The sequence below is a fragment of the Schistocerca nitens genome, chromosome 11 (assembly GCF_023898315.1).
Source record: "Schistocerca nitens isolate TAMUIC-IGC-003100 chromosome 11, iqSchNite1.1, whole genome shotgun sequence".
Lineage (NCBI taxonomy): Eukaryota > Metazoa > Arthropoda > Insecta > Orthoptera > Acrididae > Schistocerca > Schistocerca nitens.
The window spans coordinates 108741176-108762916 of NC_064624.1; the positions used below are offsets into that span (position 1 = coordinate 108741176).

Genomic DNA, 21741 nt, shown 5'->3' on the forward strand with positions numbered 1-21741 from the left:
CATGCTTTGCGGCAAACACAAGGAGAAATGGGGATGAAAGGAATCAATTTTCTACTCCAAAACATACAAGCGGAAGCTGCAACTTCACCAAGGTGAATGTTTTGACAAGTTCTATACAGCGAAAAATTATAAACAGCAATAAACAAATGCAAATGTTGTTTCAAAAACTAGTGTGAAAGAAAGTAAATTTGTCAAGTGTCCTTGTGTTAATTTAATCTTTTTAAAACGCTGGTGCAATAACCTGTAATCCCTTACATACTTACCAACGGAAAATAACTTCTTATTAAACACAAACTCCTTAGTGCAAAACTTTAGAATTTTCCAAATCTATTAAAAACTATGGTAAAAATTGAGAGAATGAACTATAAAATTTGAGTTTTTTCTAAACATGAAGTTTAAAATGTAACAGCTCATTCTTTTTTCATAAATTAAATAAATTCTAGAGTTTCATACACCTGTAAGTACGGTTTGTAGGCCGTGCAAAATTCATCTAAGAATCTCTCTTACATATGAAACAGTGTGCCATATGAAACAGTGTGCCTATAGCAACAAATGCAGCCAATAGTAAGTGGAAAAAAATGAAGAAATTTCACATGTAAAAAAAACATTATTTGTCATGTTTTTGAACTGCCACTGCTATGAGTGTGAATCCTGAATCCTTACTAGTTAGTCATGCTGACAAAGTTTTATGGATTTATTTGTAAAGGTATAGACAGTGGAAATTAAAATGTCTTGTAGTGCCTCTCCTGCTCCAAGTCAGCCCGTTTGATGTCTAACTCCCCCCCCCCCTCCCCCTGGCCCCTTAATAATGTTATGCACCACTTACATCTCTATGAATGTGAGCAGGCCTGGGTTGAAGGGCAGCAGGGAATTAAGAAAGTCAGCCTTATGAAAGCAAAAAATAACTTTACTCTGAAGTAATAACAACACAATAACCAGTTCATTCAAAATTGCACATCTGTCGTAACTAAAATTTGGTGTCGGGTTACATTCAGTACCGCAGTAGCCCACACCACTACAGACTAGGACCCTCCTCGGTGCGCCATCTGCGAGGTGGCGGAGACGTCACTGCACGAGCGTGTCCCGCTTATCGGCGGCAGCCCTCCTGAGGTAACAGAGTGTGAGGTGACTTCCCGAGATGACACTGCCAATTTCGTTCGGTCCCGGCTGTGCTCTGTCGCATTCGTGTCTGCGGGTATCGCAGGCTGTGGCATATCGTTAACTCCCTTCCCGGGCCGACTGTGTTCGAGAGGCGGGAAGGCTGCGTTTCTGCACTGTCGAATGAAAAGACAGACCTGTCGACTGTGGGGCTCGAATGACAGTTTAAAGGATCCCATCCTGACACTCCGTAGCCCTCATATTAACCTCAATTGTGTCCTGTCCGAAGTGTGACCGATCGCGTGTGCACCGAACCTGCGGGACAACGAGCCTGAGACACACTTTAGTACACGGGCACTTCCACACTCGTCTACGGTGACGGTCGGATGTCTGACAAATCGTGGCCCAGTCGATGAAGAGAAACTGTGTTCCGTTGCTCACCTCCTCCCACCACAGTGCTGACGGGTTTGTGTTTTTGTTTTTAAGAGACACCGCCTGTCTGAGGAGACGATTACGTTCTACCTGTCTCGACACAGCCTTTCCTCTTGCTTCCAAAAAGGTAACACGCAGTTCTGCCACAGGGTCCTGAGAGTACCTGTGAACCGTAATTCGTCGGTAGTGGTCGTCGGTGGTTATTGTCGTCTGCGGGTGACTGTTACGAAGCGTATCTACAATGTTGTGTGTCACGATAACAGTCGGATGACGATACTGTGGTGTACCTCACTTTTCCAGGCAACGTACCGTGCTGAAGACCCTTCTTACCATAAATTGACAGTGTGTGCACGATTTATTCACCAGTTTACCATTTGAGGTGTGTCAACAAACTGAACAGAGTATGCAAATTGCCCTGTCCCTCTCACGATCGGAGTGCCCTAGTCGTCTACTGAAATTCACTGAGAATGCAGGTTTCATCCTATCTCCGTTTTACGGTTGGCTGTACACTATCTGGTCAGAAGTATCTAGACAGCTATTTGTGAACAACGATATCAGGTGTGTCTACCCTTTACCTTTGTGAAGGCTCGAACTCTGCTAGGACACTTTCGGTGAGGTGTACGAATGTCTATGGAGGAACGGCTGCCAATTCTTCCTCGAGAGCTGAAATTGGAGGAGATAGTGATGTGGACACTGTGATCTGGAGCGAAGTCGGTGTCCGACTAGTTCCGAAAGTGTCCCTTCGGATTCGGGTCGGGACTTTCGAGCGTGCCTATCCGTTTCGGGCTTGTCATTGTCCGCAAACGGCCACCTTCCAGACGCCACTTTCCGATAGCGTACATTCTTGTCTCGATATACACTACTGGCCATTAAAATTGCTACACCATGAAGAAATGCAGATGGTAAATGGGTATTCATTGGACAAACATATTATACTAGAACTGACATGTGATTACATTTTCACGCAGTTTGGGTGCATAGATCCTGAGAAATCATTAACCAGAACAACCACCTCTGGTCATAATATCGGCTTTGATACGCCTGGGCATTGAGTCAAACACAGCTTGGATGGCTTGTACAGGTACAGCTGCCCATGCAGCTTCAACACGATACCACAATTCATCAGGAGTAGCGACTGGCGTATTGTGACGAGCCAGTTGCTCGCCCACCATTGACCAGACGTTTTCAATTTGTGAGAGATCTGGAGAATGTGCTGTCCAGGGCAGCAGTCAAACATTGTCTGTATCCGGAAAGGCCTGTACAGGACCTGCGACATGCGGTCATGCATTATCCTGCTGAAATGTAGGGTTTCGCAGGGATCAAATGAAGGATAGAGCCACGGATTGTAACACATATGAAATGTAATGTCAACTGTTCAGAGTGCCTTCAATGCAAACAAGAGGTGACCGAGACGTGTAACCTATGGCATCCCATACCATCACGCCGGGAGATAAGCCAGTATGGCGATGACAAATACACGCTTCCAATGTGCGTTCACTGCAATGTCATCAAACACAGAAGCGACCATCGTGATGCTGTAAACACTCATTTTTACATACAATTTCTTCCTGTTTTCTCTGTTGATCTGTGTTCAGTTTTTCGAAGCCTATCCACTGTGCCAACTTATAACTAAATCTGAGGGGGGTGCGATGGGGAGGTTCCCTTGTAAGCAGTTTACTATCGTCTTAAGATTACGTTCCCGATCTAAAAAGGTAGACTGCGCGAGTTAAGAGGACAGTGCGAAATGTATTCGGAGCCGTTTACCCGGTGGCAGTAGGTGACGGAACGGGTGTGTGTCGGGCAGATCTACACGCAGCTGATGCAGGCGCAGCGGGTGGAGGAGGAGAGCCCGGTGGCGCTGGCCATCGCGTGCTACCTGGTGCAGGAGGGCTGCAGCCTGACCAAGAGGAACCACCGCGGCAAGAGCCCGCTCGACCTGGTCGCCGGCAGCCCGCACCTCGCCGACCTGCTCCAGGCGTACAACCTGCAGGGGCAGCCACCGCCGCCCGTCCCGGCCGTCACTGCCGCCACCGCCAGGTGCGTCACGCTGTCTGCGGCCTCTGGGCGCTCTCCACGTCCTCGTCCGGTACAACACTGCCGGCTCCTACTAAATTAGCCGTACACCGATAACTTTACTCCTGTGAAAGGATACTTACCTTATTTACTCTAATCTAAGCCGCACTTTTTTTCCAGTTTTTGTAATCCAAAAAACCGCCTGTGGCTTAGAATCGAGTGCAAAGCAAGCGGAAGTTTTGAAAAATGTTGGTAGGTGCCGCCACAACTAACTTCTGCCGTCGAATATATGTAGCGCTACACAGGCACGCTTTGCCGGCACAGAGATAAATACTGGCACCAAAACTACGAAAATCCACTCGCGAGACTGGGATGTTTGTCAATCAAAATGGCCAACTCTACGTTCTGAATTTTTTCCTACCTGTGAGAAGAGATGGTTGTTAACAGGAACTTTTATGAATTGTGAATCGCATGCAGTATTCTCTTCACCGTAAGAATAATACGAATATAAACATTTTGCCATGTATTCTTTCGTGCTTGTTGCTAACTCATTTAAATCCTGTCTGCCTAATAAACTACGAAACTAGAGTGAGACAACAGTGAACGCGGAAGAATATACATATCATGTCATGTTTATATTCGTATTATTCTTATGCCTAATAGTGATACAGTCAGAAATGAAGCACGGCAATTGACTGGATTTTTAAATCTGAGATGACTCTGATTTCTGTGCAGAATGTAATGTACTAAAGAGGCTTCTGCAAAGATTTTCAAACGGAGAAAATTTTTCGCTAAACTCTCATTCAGAACATCTTCTATCATACGCAGTCTATTATTTGGTTCTCGATGATTATCGAAGAAAGCAGCAGTGTAAGTAACAACAAATATCAGTCTCTTGCTATTGTTTCGCTAGTGAGACGATTCCTCTCTTTTGTTTTTTATTTGTAAGCGGCGGTAGCGTGCACAAAAGCAAGCCGTGCCGCGAGCGGCGACAGGTCGTAAACGCTCATTATCAGAATACAACAAACAATGCATGACACAGTACAGTAATGCATTTTCAGCTTAGAGTGACGTAAACACCTATAACAAAGAGAACGGCACTTATCAGATAAAAGAAAAATAAGCAATCGATTCAAACCAGAGGAAGCACGTGGAAAAGGAAGGGTACCTGTATAAATACGGACGAAGTGCCTGACGCGTTCCAATGGCTACCTGGTAAAGCTTAATTGCTAAGCTTACGACTCGAACCAAACTACCGTAGCTGTATTGTCATTCATTCGACCTAAATTGTGTCTCATATTAAAATGGACCAACTTTGTTTTGATTTGGTAGTGCGGCCTAAAACTTTTCTCTCCCCTTGAATTTCGAGTCTCATTTTTCAGGTGCGGCTCAGATTCGAGTGCGGCTTAGATTCGAGTAAACACGGTATTTATTGTTATCGTGCGTATAATGGTTAAGGTATCAGACTGTTTCCAATTCTCCAAAGATTTTTATTTAAAGGAAGCAGCAGCACAAAAAATGCCAATGGGGCTGAGGTTGTATTAGTAATCAAACAAACTGTATAGGGTGTTTCAAAAAGGAGTTTATAACTTTGAAAATTCATATAAATTAATTCGTAGTACCTACAGAGGTGATTGTAGTGTCAATTCATAAGGAAATAAGAGTTTTGTCTCACGTAGTTCACTAGTGCCGAATCGTACTGTAAGGAGCGCTAGCAGCAATTCCGTTAAAGATGGCTGCCTTCACTGGACCCGTGTGTGCCAGCTGTGCATTTTGGTTTGAAGAATCGATGTCGGCGACAACAGTTCACTGTAATTTCTGTACCCAGTACCCTAAAGATCCTCCTAATAGGCCTACAGTTTATGAGTGGCATACGTGTTTTATAGGATCAGGGTGCTCAGTAAGACACGGGAAATAGTCAGGTCGTCCGAGCACATCTGAAGATGTCATCGAGCGAGTGAGACAATGTTTTGTCGACAGCCCTAAGAAATTGACCCTGCGTGCATCTCGTGAACTGCAAATCCCACGTAAGACTGTTCGGCTTGTGGGGAGAAACTGTTTGCATTTCAAACTGTACAGATTGACTATTGTACAAGCAATAAAAGACACTGATAAAATTGCTTGAAAGAGCTTCTATATGAATATGTTAAATTGATTACTTGAGGATGACTATTTCTTGGACAAAATCATCCGTTCTGATGACTTTTCACTTAAGTGGCAAGGTTAACACGTGTAACTGTAGGATTTGGGGCAGTGAAAATCCACATCAAACATTGCAACATGTTTGTGATAGCCCTAAACTGACCGTTTTTTGTACATTGAGTGAGAACAAAGTGCATGCCCCTTTTTCTTCCGTGAGAGAATCATTAACAGGATAGTGTACCTGGATATGTTACAACAATTTTTGATACCACAGATCAGTGAGGATGACCAAGAATGAAATGTTTACTTAATCCAAGATGGTGGACAACCCTACTACTAGGCCAGCATCTGGGATTTTCTCAGTGACAGCTTTCCAGGTCAATGAGTGGCCTTGATGCACCAGTCGCTTGGCCCCCACGTTCCCCAGACCTGACACCACTCGATTTCCGTTTTCTTAATAGGGTTTCAGCAAGGGTGTCATGTTTGTACCTCCTGTGCCAGCTTCTCTACCTGAACTTAGAGCAAGAATTTACACTGCCACTGAGCAAGTTACACCTGCAGTGATACAGCGAATTTGGGAAGAAATTGACTTCCGATGGGATGTGTGCAGGATAAAATCTTTAGTTTCAGGTAAAAAAACTTGATGTGTTTCCCTACAAAATAACACTGAACCCAGCTCTGTATCTTCTTTCAATAAATTTATATAAATTTTTAAAGTTGAAAGTCCTTTTTGAAACACCCTGTAATTACATAAAAGGAAACAGTCGCTAGCCTCGTAAGGCAAAATTGTATCGAGTACTAGAACATTTCGTAAGCAACGTTAACTATTTAGATTGCCTTTACTTGATACAAAAATTATGTTTGTAAGTAAGATACCAAGAAGTAATGTAGTTTATCAAACAATGTAACACTAGTTTGGCATGAACAACAGTGGGAATATTAACTGTTTTTGTACAAACTGGCTCTTGTGACACTTACTATCTATACATTAACACTTACTATATGTACATTAACACTTCCTATCTGTACATTAAAGCGGGAAGCTAATGATTATCATAGATAAATAATTACTAATGGTGCAGCAATATTAACTTGGACTAGATGTTCTTTTATCAGCTTAATTATTGGTAAATACTGTCCTTCAAAAGGCTGTCAGGTAATTACGTCCTCTATTCCTATTATTATTTTTATACTTGGAGAACATTCACTTCCTTACATTATTTAGCTCCTTATATTATTTACTGGGCTCTAGTATTGTTTCAGTAGTTGTAGCCAATTGCTTATTATAGCATGCAAATTTTAGAGAGCTGGTAAGTGCATGTCGTTAATGCTGTAATTGTAATATGAAAATTAAATTTGGCTTAACAATTAGCGTGGGGACCCAGAAACTAATCTACCAGTAGACTCAGATCAAGGCTGAACATTTTATTCACAACACAACATGAGAAACCCTATTAACTACATACAAATGAAATTGTAAACACTGTTACTTCCAAACTTGCAAAATAAGTAATCCTCGTGCTGGCCCTTTAAAGTCTGCTAGCCAGTAACTATTATGGATCATCACAATTTTTACTGGAAATCATAATAGTGTACTGAGATTTCAGTAAGTATAGTCTTTAAGTCCCTTTATGAAAAATACGTGGAGTACTTCAAAACTTAGGCTCACTGAATAATTATGAAATTTACTTCTCCACAGTTTCTTAACAGTAGTGAACGTTTACTGAAGTGACTTTTCATCTCGATAAAATACGTTACTCGGAAATATCATAGTGCTTGGGATAGGGCCCTGTCTAGGTAAACTAGTAAGGATAAAATATGGGTTCTCAGCACAAAGTTTACAGAACACAAACTTATTATTGAAAAGGAAATTTCATAACTGGTCCACGCAGTTACACAGTACTCAACTGATAATTCGATATGGAGGTGATGACTGAGTCAATCTGCTGCTCCTATCCGTGGTTCTTGCTGTGTAACAATCTCTGAAAATGTTCTTCTTAGCATCAAATTTTCATAGTACAGAGCTAGCCAAAGTGTGCCATGAATAATAAGCAAATTACTTCCACATCTGAGGTTATGTTATGTAATGTTACTAGGCTTCTTGCTTTGTTCAGTTCACAAGATGCAAACTCTTTGTCTGCTAGCCACTGACTATCTCTTTATCACAAACGAGCCATGCAGTTTGACTGCCAAATCCCCCTTTTCTATTCTTGCCAAGCCAGTTTCTTTGCAGAGAGACTTTCCCCGTGTTTCACGTGATTGCAAACCTACATTCCCTATGCATGGACCATTATTACAAGTAAAGTTTTAACATTTTCATTCTTTTACATAACATTACTTTTAAAATTACATCCGTAGATTAATTACATTGACACAAATTGACGTAAATAATGAATAAATTTTTTTCATAGATGTTACATCAAGAGCTTGGTGATACAGAAGTCACAGTAAGTAAAAACAGAGAAAGAAGTTAGAAGGTAATATAAACTATAGTGGTTACACCAGCCATTCGCCTGTAATCTTCCCGTGTCTTGTAAATCACTCGCTTCCTACAGTTATATTGACGTAAATACTCTGTAAGCCAAGCAAGTTGTATAGGTTAAATACCATCTTTTGCAACTGTAATGACAGTCTTAATGAGACCAAACACATTTCACTCTACTCTGAAGCATCTACAGTGGTCACTGTAACAATGATCCTTTTCTCTTAAAATTTTGTTTGCTAGGATCGTGAACAGTTCACATGCAGGTACTTTACTTATTACTGTAAATATTTTTAATTTTTATTGTTTTTCACGTTTTTTTTACGTCATTCTTCGTGTTTTTCCACATGTATGTGTTAGATTTTAGACCACAGCACTTTCACTGCACTAAGTATATTCACGTTTGTGTGTTGTGAGGAACTACTGTCATCTCACCATTCCACTGCAAATGACGATTCTTAATCTATACGCCTTATACATTTGCAACTGTGGAAAAAAGAGGTCGAAAAACAAAGAATACAATGTAGATGTTGTGAGCCATTGAAAAGTGCAGAGCAGAGAGTTCTTCACACAACAATAGTGACTCTGCCATCACCTCCATCTCAGATTATCAGTTGAGTATTGTGTAATTACATGAACCAGTTATGCAGTTTCCTTTTTAATAATAAATTTGTGTTCTGTAAGCTTTGTATTTAGCACCTATATTTTATCCTTAGTAGTTTACCTAGATAGGGTCCTATCCCAAGTGCTACAATATTTCCAAATATCCTATTTTACTGAGCTGAAAAGACATTTCAGTAAACTTTCACTGCAGTTAAGAAACTTTGTGGAGAGTAAATTTCATAATTATTCAGTGAGCATAAGTTATGAAGTACTCCACGTATTTTACATAAAAGGACTTAAAGACTGTTCTTACTGAAATCTCAGTACAGTATTACGATTGCCTGTAAAAATTGTGATGATTCATAATAATTACTGGCTAGCAGACTGGCTGTTCCATTCCTGTACTGAGTAAGAGAAAATGACCTTCTGTATTCCTGTGTATGTGCCCTAATCTCGTCTCTTTCTCTTGATTCCTGTATGAAATGTACTGTTTTGGCAACATAATAGTTACACTGTCTTCTTCGATTACAGGTCCACTAAAAAGTTTCACGAGTACTAAATCGTCTTACTTCCGAGGGTTCCCGTTTTAAGTCTCCTGAGCATTTCTATTACACTTACGTATGTGCTATAAACACCTGTTACGATCGTAGCAGCACACCTCTGAATTCGTTCCGTGTCTGCTGTCTCGTCTACTCGACAATGGCACCAAACACTGGAGCAGTACTCCAGAATTGGTCACACTAGCAACTTGCACATAATTTCTCTTACAGGTGCATTGTATTTTCCAACAAATTTAAGTCTTTCCTAGTACTGATTTTAGGTCATTGTCCCATGTTATGTCTCTTTATAACATGACTTGTGCTAGAAGTGTGAGAGACCCATACCAAAAGAGACTAACAGTGGATATTGAATGCATACAAAGTAGCGTGCCACGGTCGTCTTGCTCTATATTACCACCTCTGTAAGATGCTTACCCTAAAATCGCAGCAAAACTTTCATTGACAAAGGTATCGGAACAGTTTTCTCTTGTAACTTTTGACATGCTTATTTCTGAACCAGGGACCCTTACCTCAAATTGACATGTTCATCTGTCTTCATCATCCTTAAAAGTTTGTAACACATCTACAAACTCTATAAGTGTGTAACGTGAATTGTGAAACAGCGCAAAGATGTCATTGCAGAATTATCTTTGGGCTTAATTTAAAATCTAGACAATATTTTCCTTTTCTACCCTTACATACCATTAATCTGACGAAACCCGTACCGGGCGAGGTGGTGCATTCGTTAACACACTGGACACGCATTCTGGAGGACGACTGTTCAGACCGGCGTCCGGACGTCCCGATTTAGGTTTTGCGCGATTTCCCTAGATTGCTTCAGGCAAATGCTGGGACGGTTCCTTCGAAAGGGCACAGCCGGCTTCCTTCCCTAATCTGACGGGAGCGACGATCTCGCCGTTTGGTCCCCTCCGGCAAATCGACCGACCGACCGGTGATTCCTTTTTGGCCAAATTAAGAAAATGTTTCTTCATACGCCCTGTGGCATGCGATGTAAGTACTTTCAAAAGGGTGATAATTCTATGTCACACAGTCTACTCTGTGTGACTTTCCATTCTCTAAATTTTAGTGTTGTAAAAATGTACTAATTTCGAAATGTGTACGTTTAGCATTAAGTTTCAAACAAAAACTGTACGAGACTCTGTTTTGTCACAGCCCCAACGGCACAGCAGGGATGAGCGGCAGCGGTAGCAGCAGCAGCAGCAGCAGTAGCAGCAGCAGTAGCAGCAACAGCAGCAGTGGCGGCCACGCCCACCGCAGCACTGCGGCTGCGAGGCAGGCCGACAGCACTGTGCAGCCGCAGCCGCAACCGCAGCCGACGGGTGCCGAACGGGCTGACGACGCGGCGGCCCGCGGCACTCGGCCCACGCAGAACTGCACGGCCACTGGCTCCACCGGGGCGGGGACAGTCGTGGACCAGGTCGGTAATACTGACTACGTGCCATTTTATTTGTCTATTAGCACAGAAATGCTCGCGGAAGACAGTACCGTCGTAGAGTGTAGAGGGTATTGAACAAAATTTGTGATTCGATTCTGTCTCTGCAGCAAAACAACTGCACAGTAGGTTATAACAGAGCATAAGGCTACAGATGAAGAGAGATATTATACAGGGTGTTTCAAAAATGACCGGTATATTTGAAACGGCAATAAAAACTAAACGCGCAGCGATAGAAATACACCGTTTGTTGCAATATGCTTGGGACAACAGTACATTTTCAGGCAGACAAACTTTCGAAATTACAGTAGTTACAATTTTCAACAACAGATGGCGCTGCGGTCTGGGAAACTCTATAGTACGATATTTTCCACATATCCACCATGCGTAGCAATAATATGGCGTAGTCTCTGAATGAAATTACCCGAAACCTTTGACAACGTGTCTGGCGGAATGGCTTCACATGCAGATGAGATGTACTGCTTCAGCTGTTCAATTGTTTCTGGATTCTGGCGGTACACCTGGTCTTTCAAGTGTCCCCACAGAAAGAAGTCACAGGGGTTCATGTCTGGCGAATAGGGAGGCCAATCCACGCCGCCTCCTGTATGTTTCGGATAGCCCAAAGCAATCACACGATCATCGAAATATTCATTCAGGAAATTAAAGACGTCGGCCGTGCGATGTGGCCGGGCACCGTCTTGCATAAACCACGAGGTGTTCGCAGTGTCGTCTAAGGCAGTTTGTACCGCCACAAATTCACGAAGAATGTCCAGATAGCGTGATGCAGTAATCTTTTCGGATCTGAAAAATGGGCCAATGATTCCTTTGGATACATGGCGGCCCAGACCAGTACTTTTTGAGGATGCAGAGACGATGGGACTGCAACATGGGGCTTTTCGGTTCCCCATATGCGCCAGTTCTGTTTATTGACGAAGCCGTCCAGGTAAAAATAAGCTTCGTCAGTAAACCAAATGCTGCCCACATGCATATCGCCGTCATCAATCCTGTGCACTATATCGTTAGCGAATGTCTCTCGTGCAGCAATGGTAGTGGCGCTGAGGGGTTGCCGCGTTTGAATTTTGTATGGATAGAGGTGTAAACTCTGGCGCATGAGACGATACGTGGATGTTGGCGTCATTTGGACCGCAGCTGCAACACGGCGAACGGAAACCCGAGGCCGCTGTTGGATCACATGCTGCACTAGCTGCGCGTTGCCCTCTGTGGTTGCCGTACGCGGTCGCCCTACCTTTCCAGCACGTTCATCCGTCACGTTCCCAGTCCGTTGAAATTTTTCAAACAGATCCTTTATTGTATCGCTTTTCGGTCCTTTGGTTACATTAAACCTCCGTTGAAAACTTCGTCTTGTTGCAACAACACTGTGTTCTAGGAGGTGGAATTCCAACACCAGAAAAATCCTCTGTTCTAAGGAATAAACCATGTTGTCTACACGTTGTGAACAGCACACGCTTACAGCAGAAAGACGACGTACAGAATGGCGCACCCACAGACTGCGTTGTCTTCTATATCGTTCACATCACTTGCAGCGCCATCTGTTGTTGAAAATTGTATCTACTGTAATTTCGAAAGTTTGTCCGCCTGAAAATGTACTGTTGTCGCAAGCATATTGCAACAAACGGTGTATTTCTGTCGCTGCTCGTTTAGTTTTTATTGCCGTTTCAAATATACCGGTCATTTTTGAAACACCCTGTATTAAATCTCCTGGCAGATTTAAACAATTCAGGCCCCACCCACAAAGCCTTTTACCACCACATCCTCTCCCCATTTCCTGAATTTCATAGCACTACCCCTGCATGCTGTGCCGTACTATCACTCTTGGAAAAAGGATATATTTTGGAGAAATGGCTTAACCACACCCTAAGGAACTGCTTCCAGAATGAAATTCCCTCTGCTGCAGAGTATGTCCCAAGAGTTTGGGAGGTATGAGAGATGTACTGGCTATAGGAGGGTATAGTGATTCTCTTTCTTAAGATTTCCCTCCCCCCTCCCCACTCCCTCCTTCAGATTGCAGGTTCCTTGACCATTCTTAAAATCACTTGACTTAGAAATTTTTAACTAAAATTTTTTTTCATTGTTGTGACACAAAATACATTCCAGTTACTTTTTGCTGATACGTTGGTGTGCTCAAATGTAATGCCTCCGAATTGTTTACCGTATTTACTCGAATCTAAGCCGCACCTGAAAAATGAGACTCGAAATCAAGGAAAAAAAATTTTCCCGAATCTAAGTCGCACCTGAAATTTGAGACTCGAAATTCAAGGGGAGGGAAAAGTTTATGGCCGCACCTCCAAATCGAAACGAAGTTGGTCCATTGTAATATGAGACACAATTGAGGTCGAATGAATGACGATACACCTACAGTAGTTTGGTTCGAGTCGTAAGCTTAGCAGTTAAGCTTTACCAGGTAGCCGTTGCTATGCTTCGGGCGCTTCGTACGTATTTGTACGGGTACCCTTCCTTTTTCACGTGCTTCGTCTCGTTTGAATTCATTACCTATTTTTCTTTTATCGGATAAGTGCCGTTCTCTTTGTTATAGGTGTTTACGTCACTCTAAGCTGAAAATGCCTTATTGTACTGTGTCATCCATTGTTTGTGCGCACTGCCGCCACTTACAATTTAAAAAAAAAAAAATAGAGAGAGAGGAATTGTCTCATTAGCAAAACAATGACAAGAGACTGCTATTTGTTGCTATCTACACTGGTGTTTTCTTTGATAATGATCAACAAGAGCGAAATAATAGGCTGTGTATGACAGAAGATGTTCTGAACGAGAGTTTAGCGAAAATTTTTCTCAATTTCAAAATCTTTGCAGGCACCTCTTTATTACTTTACATTCTGCACAGAAATAAGAGTCATCTTAGATTTAAAAATCTAGTCAATTGCCGTGCTTCATTTCTGATTGTACCACTATTGGGCATAAGAATAATACGAATATAAACATGACATGATATGTATATTCTTCCGCGTTTGCTGTTGTCTCACTCTAGTTTCGTAGTTTATTACGCAGACAGGATTTAAATGAGTTAGCAACAAGCACGAAAGAATACATGGCAAAATGTTTATATTCGTATTATTCTTACGGTGAAGAGAATACTGCATGTGATTCACAATTCATAAAAGTTCCTGTTAGCAACCATCTCTTCTCACAGGTAGGAAAAAATTCAGAATGTAGAGTTGGCCATTTTGATTGACAAACATCCCAGTCTCTTCAGTGGATTTTCGTAGTACATTGAAATGCTCCTACATTCGAAGATGAACATTACGGAATGTCTATTTACTTCATCGAATAATGTATGAAAATGCAGTTTTAATTTATTTACTGGCGCAGAGGTTTTGGTACCAGTATTTATCTTTGTGCCTGCAAAGCATGCCTGTGTAGCGCTATGTATATTCGACGGCAGAAGTTAGTTGTGGCGGCACCTACCAACATTTTTCAGAACTTCCGCTTGCTTTGCACTCGATTCTAAGCCACAGGCAGTTTTTTGGATTACAAAAACCAGAAAAAAAGTGCGGCTTAGATTCGAGTAAATACGGTATTCTGTTCTCAGTATCAGTTGAGGTATTACAATTCGTTTGTATTACTCGGCTGACTTTCCCACTTCACTGACACAAATTGCAACCCGCTACTGCCAGAGGGCTACAAATTGTGGCCTGTAATGTGGTGGTGTGTAAAATAATTATTTCAGTGCGTGGGAAGCAGTGTGCTGTAATTGACTTTATAACTGTCCACACGTGAAGCACGCTCTTCTTCAGCGTGACAATACCAGACCACACACTAACGCTGCAGCATCTGCAATACTCCAACTTCTTGGGTTAACTGTCATCAATCATCCTCCAATTTTCGTCTGTTTCCAAAATTTAAAGAAAAACTTGGATGATGTAACTTTGATAGTGATGAAGCGATATGAGCATAGCTGAGTATGTGGCTCTGTCAACAAAGTCAAACACTGTACAGTGATGTTATCAACAAACTGATCTCTTGTGATAGAAATACGTGCATCGCCAGTGTCAGAGTTTTCACATAAAAAATTGTAAGGTAATAGTTTCCATTACGCCCTCATATACACACATCGAAAAAAGTTTTGCTTCACCCTGGTTCTCGGAGCTCCTGAAGGTTGATGTTAACTGTGGATATTGCATCACAGACACAGGTCCTTTGACTGTTCACAGATGTCTCTAAACCCGCCCAAAGATGTAGAAAACCATGTGTTAGCAGCGCCTATTAGACGGAGAGGGTCCGACAGCCGATCAGTTCCATTAATTCCACCAGGAAAGAGGTACACAGCTCGTGTTATCTGTAGTTGAACTGTGCCTATATGGTCAATACCGCAGTTCGATCGCATCCGAAATTGTTACTTTGTGCCAGGAAGGGCTCTGAATAAGGGAAGTGTCCAGAAATCTCAGAGTGAACCAACGCGATGTTGTTTGGACATGGAGGAGATAGAGAGAGACAGGAACTGTCGATGACTTGCCTCACTCAGGCCGCCCGAGGGCTACTACTGCAGTGGATGACCGCTACCTTCGGATTATGGATCGGAGGAACCCTGACAGCAATGCCACCGTGTTGAACAATGCTTTTTCTGCAGTCACAGGACGTCGTGTTACCACTCAAACTGTGCCCAATAGGCTGCAGGATGCACAACTTCACTCCCGATGTCCGTGGCAAGGTCCGTCTTTGCAACCAGGACACCGTGCAGCGCAGTACAGATGGGCCCAACAACATGCCAAATGGTCCACTCAGGATTGGCATCACGTTCTCTTCACCGATGAGTGTCGCATATGCCTTCAACCAGACAATTGTCAGAGACATGTTTGGAGGCAGCCTGGTCAGGCTGAATGCCTTAGCGATACTGTCAGTGCAACTGTATCGGCAGCATCTTGGCGAGGCATTCGTCTTCCTGGATGACAATTCGTGCCCCCATCGTGCACATCTTGTGAATAACTTCCTCCAGGATAACGACATTGCTCGACTAGAGGGGCCAGCATGTTCTCCAGACAAGAACCCTATCAAACATGCCTGGGATAGGTTGAAAAGGGCTGTTCATGGGTGTGTGACCCACCAACCACTGTGAGGGATCTACGCTGAATCACCATTGAGGAGAGGGACAATCTGGAACTTGTGGATAGTATGCCATGACGAATACAGGCATGCATCAATGCAAGACGTGCTACTGTGTATTAGAGGTACTGGTGTGTACAGCAATCTGGACCACCACCTCTGAAGGTCTTGTTGCATGGTGGTACAACACACAATGTGTGGTTTCCATGAGCAGTAGAAACGATGGAAATGATGTTTATGTTGATATAAATTCCAATTTTCTGTACAGGTTCCAGAACTCTTGGAACCAAGGTGATGCAAAACTTTTTTTGATGTGTGTATGATCATTGACTAAAACGTCATATAGATGTGTTGTATGTTCCCGTATGTGATGTCTTTCATTGTAATACATTTTTGTATACAGTAGGCAAAAATACTACATGTAAAGCACATGTCTACTACTGCAACTGACATGTAGAATACTGCAAAATGTTTGTGTGACATGGTTTGTGATGTGTGTGCTGTTTACTTTTTTGCTTCCTCCAGAAATGCATAAATACCAGAATGAAAGAAAATGCTGTTCATTAGAAGAAACTACAGAAGTAGACAACATTCTACTAACAATTCTTATACTGCAACAAAAAGCAGGACCAGCCGTCGGAGCTGGCCGGTGTGGCCGAGCGGTTCTAGGCACTTCAATTTGGAACCTTGCGACCACTACGGTCGCAGGTTCGAATCCTGCCTCGGGCATGGATGTGTGTGCTGTCCTTAGGTTAGTTAGGTTTAAGTAGTTCTAAGTTCTAGGGGACTGATGACCTCCGATTTTAAGTCCCGTAGTGCTCAGAGCCATTTGAACCAGCTGTCGGAAGTGGATGTAATGGCCTGAAACCAGTCGTATCCGTAAAATAGAGCTCCTTAAAAGTATTTGCGTCTGGTTGCATTCTCCATCACTAATCGTTAACTGAACAAACAGCCCTGGAGTTCATTAGCATCCAGCATCAATAAAGTAACATGAAAGGCAGAAATGGTCATACCAAGCTATGCTGCACATTGACTCGGTTCCAAACTGCATCTCGAGCAGGGAAGGTGTTACTGATACTAATGAAGAAATAGTCTTGAGATTCCCCACCAAACAGTTCCGGGTATACTTAGTCAGTACCCTTTACATGTCCCACATTTCTTCAAGCTGCCTCCCTTTCTAACAGACCACTACATTTGTCATCTCATCTTCTGGATGTAGAAACCGATGTGTGTTATTTCTCTAGGACTGACGAAGCATTCTACAACTAACCTTCCGGGACAAATCGACCAATCCTGATACTGAATGTATATAACTGTGAAATTACAGATGACTTTCTTTACTCCTTTGCAGAACGTACTTAGGCAGTCTATGTATTTTACCCTGAGGAGACGACATTACATGTGACCCACACTTCCCTAGACTTGCTCCATATCTGGCAGGAAATGACTTTTAATTTCTGTTGAGGTTTTTACTCGTACATAAGCCAGAACAGTTAAAACTTCGCTTTCCTTCCATTGTAGTATCTATACTTGCAGTGCAAATTTTTCATTGTGTTAGAAAAAAAAAAAAATTATTATTATTATTTCACTATCAAAATAACTGTTCTGTTACATTACGTTTGTCAAACTGCAATAAGTCCAATACTAGTCTCATGCTACTAGGATTTATGCAATTTTTATAAAATAATAAACCTACATCTACCATACATTGATCATCTGTAGACAGGAGATTCAAATGGACGCAATCAGGAAAGAAACAAAGATCATACTAGTTCAGAAAAAAAGAAGTCCAAAGGCATCATTCACTGCAGTACAAAATTTTCATTCAGAAAGTAACACTTGGTTTCTTCTTACAGAAAGTAATATAGACTTTTTTTTGTAACAATAATAAAAGATAAATATTTAACCTCAGGCGTTATATCATCATCTTCCTTAGGTTCTAAATATGAAACGTATAAACCACATTAAAATGGATCAGTGTTGTGAAAAAGTATATGCTCAGCTTCACAATTTTTTCTATATCTACTCAACTACTAACTCCAGTACACTGCATTGCTACTAACTATAGTAGACTGCAGTGCCACCTTATTTTTAGAATGAACTGTAAATACCTATTAATTGTTGTGTTTGTCTGTGTTGTGGGGCAGGCTACAAATTCGTGTTTTTGAAGGTCATATTTTTCTGGGGGGGGGGGGGGGGGGGGAGGAAAATAGCAGGTCCCCCTCCCCAACTCATGCTGTCCCGAGTTCACCCACGTGTTGTGAGGCAACGGACGAGTTGTGAGACGCCCTGAAAATATTCTAAGTTGGGAGTTGGCGTGGCCGTGCTGGGGCCTCTCGGCAGGCCGCGGCTAGTTGGCGGCCGCACGATGGCCGGGTCACGTGCTCCATTGACCGTTTGGCTGGGAATTCCAAGGTGACGCTGTGTAGGTGAAGGAGCCACTCCGAGAGTGCCAAAGATGGCGGACTTTGCGAAACCGTCATGGCAGACATTTCACATTTCGTATAGAAATGAATAGTAGCCAGGTAAATCATGATACCTCAAAAAGAGACATGTACATTACCATTATTTTCACGACGATTCTGATGGTGTAGTCAGATTTTCAGTATCTTTATTAGTTTAAAGTTTAGTATCTGACTGTAAATTGTGCAAGTAACACCCAGCAACAAATTTCCAAAATTTAAAGGGTTCTTCTGATTTTGTCGCTCGACAAGTTTTTAGAAAGCTATTAGTGTAACCTAAATTGGTATAAATTACAGGTGTGTAACTCGAATAGTACACGAGCTATTGGAGGTCAAAGTGGCCGATTACTACTAATCGCGTCAGGCCATAAGTACTCCACACTGACACGAAAAAACAGTAGTAGCCTGCTTATAAATATATTTATTCATCTATGTCTTTGTTTATATCCGACATATGCTATTCGTGAAGAAATTGGTTAAATATTTACTGTTTTAGAAAGCACAGAGACATTAGGCTACTGGCCTACCTTTTGTTCTATTTCTTTTATATATGTTTATTTAATTTGTTTATGTATCTATTAATGTGTATTAGTGTGTGTTTATGGTCCAGCCGTAGGAATATTTATTTAATTTCAACTTATTTAAATGTAAATCCAGTATATCAAATGTGTTTCATTATGTTTGTGTGGGTGTGTGTGCTTTAAGACATGGTGCGAGCGCTCTAGCCAATCACAGTGCTCGTGATTGGGGAGACTGGATGGAAGCGGAAGGAGAGTTGTGGGCAGAACGGCACAGGACACGGACAGTACGGGACAGGACACGGGGAGTGCTGGACGTGACGGCGTGACGGACACACGGTCGCGAGAGAGAGACTCGGAGAGGGTGTAGCAGTTTGCACGTGGTCACAAGATATAGAAATACTTCGGAGCGCCGACTTGCGAACTTGTGAGATTTCAGAGGTTTCTGCAGTGAAGACGTATTACTTGTTTAGAAGTAAATATCTCGCGAGCTATGTTGTCGCAGGAATGCAGTAGGAATCTATTGTTTCCCTGTTATTGAACGTATATTTTATTTAATTGCTGGACCATCGGCACCAATAAGTGTTCTGCAGAAATATACCACATTCTCGGAAGTACTACTACTATCGTATTCATCATTCAAAGTTGTTAAGATAGCACCTGCAGATATTATTTAATTGCAATCTTTCATTTATAAATTTCTACATTACATTCACAATTGCCGAGTGATACGAACCTCGGTCCATTCGATTCGTGTGTATACTCATATTGTGTATTCTAGACTTGGTAGTATTTGGCTCGTAATGCGGCAACTACGTATCCCGGCCCATAGACAACGAAACTGGCCGAAACTTTTAATATTTCAACTTTGAGTCTGAGGGTATGTAGTTGAGAGCCATCACACTACACCATTTCATTGTTATTTGAAAGCCCGCAGTGTGTAACACACTGCCTACAGTTTTGCCGCTCACTGCCTCGAAGCTTTTCCAACTGTGCAGACAGTGATGTCCTCATAAGACGCGTCCGTATTGGATGTGATCCAAACACACAGAGCCCTTTCTTGGGAGGGGTGGCAGTGCTGATGGTGTACATCTACATCTACATCCATACTCCGCAAGCCATCTGACGGTGCGTGGCGGAGGGTACCTTGAGTACCTCTATCGGTTCTCCCTTCTATACCAGTCTCGTATTGTTTGTGGAAAGAAGGATTGTCGGTATGCCTCTGTGTGGGCTCTAATCTCTCTGATTTTATCCTCGTGGTCTCTTCACGAGATAATATACGTAGGAGGGAGCAATATGCTGCTTGACTCCTCGGTGAAGGTATGTTCTCGAAACTTCAACAAAAGCCCATACCGAGCTACTGAGCGTCTCTCCTGCAGAGTCTTCCACTGGAGTCTATCTATCATCTCCGTAACGCTTTCGCGATTACTAAATGATCCTGTAACGAAGCGCGCTGCTCTCCGTTGGATCTTCTCTGTCTCTTCTGTCAACCCTATCTGGTACGGATCCCACACTGCTGAGCAGTATTCAAGCAGTGGGCAAACAAGCGTACTGTAACCTACTACCTTTGTTTTTGGATTGCATTTCCTTAGGATTCTTCTAATGAATCTCATTCTGGCATCTGCTTTACCGACGATCAACTTTATATGATCATTCCATTTCAAATCACTCCTGATGCGTACTCCCAGACAATTTATGGAATTAACTGCTTCCAGTTGCTGACCTGCTATATTGTAGCTAAATGATAAGGGCTCTTTCTTTCTGTATGTTTGCAGCACATTATACTTGTCTACATTGAGATTCAATTGCCATTCCTTGCACCGTGTGTCAATTCGCTGCAGATCCTCCTGCATTTCAGTACAATTTTCCATTGTTACAACCTCTCAATATACCACAGCATCATTCGCAAAAAGCCTCAGTGATCTTCCGTTGTCATCCACAAGGTCATTTGTGTATATTGTGAATAGCAACGGTCCTACGACACTCCCCTGCGGCACACCTGAAATCGCTCTTACATCGGAAGACTTCTCTCCATTGAGAATGACATGCTGCGTTCTGTTATCTAGGAACTCTTCAATCCAATCACACAATTGGTCTGATAGTCCATATGCTCTTACTTTGTTCATTAAACGACTGTGGGGAACTGTATCGAACACCTTGCGGAAGTCAAGAAACACGGCATCTACCTGTGAACCCGTGTCTATGGCCCTCTGAGTCTCGTGGACGAATAGCGCGAGCTGGGCTTCACACGACCGTCTTTTTCGAAAGCCATGCTGATTCCTACAGAGTAGATTTCTAGTCTCCAGAAAAGTCATTATACTCGAACATAATATGTGTTCCAAAATTCTACAACTGGTAGACGTTGGAGATATAGGTCTATAGTTCAATACATCTGTTCGACGTCCCTTCTTGAAAACGGGGATGACCTGTGCCCTTTTCCAATCCTTTGGAAGGCTACTCTCTTCTAGAGACCTACAGTACACCGCTGCAAGAAGAGGGGCAAGTTCCTTCGCGTACTTTGTGTAAAATGGAACTAGTATCCCATCAGGTCCTGCGGCCTTTCCTCTTTTGAGCGATTTTAATTGTTTCTCTATCCCTCTGTCGTCTATTTCGTTGTCATCTGTGCGAAAATCTAGAGAAGGAACTACAGTGCAGTCTTCCTCTGTGAAACAGCTTTGAAAAAAAGACATTTAGTATTTCGGCCTTTAGTCTGTCATCATCTGTTTCAGTACCATTTTGGTCACTGTGTGTCTGGACATATTGTTTTGATCCACGTACCGCTTTGACATAAGACCAAAATTTCTTAGGATTTTCTGCCAAGTCAGTACACAGAACTTTACTTTCAAATTCACTGAACGCCTCTGGCATAGCCCTCCTCACACTACATTTCGCTTCGCGTAATTTTTGTTTGTCCGCAAGGCTT

General features: G+C 42.4%; 1 protein-coding gene across 1 annotated transcript in view; it reads left to right on the top strand.

Annotated features, from left to right (window-relative positions):
* Positions 1-21741, top strand: part of LOC126213578 (E3 ubiquitin-protein ligase MIB2) — a 233694-nt gene that overhangs the window by 196290 nt on the left and 15663 nt on the right. The window contains exons 15-17 of the mRNA XM_049941425.1: positions 3335-3538; positions 8191-8218; positions 8723-8780. Of these exons, the coding sequence (XP_049797382.1) occupies positions 3335-3538; positions 8191-8218; positions 8723-8780 (290 nt within the window). The remainder of the gene's footprint in view (positions 1-3334; positions 3539-8190; positions 8219-8722; positions 8781-21741) is intronic.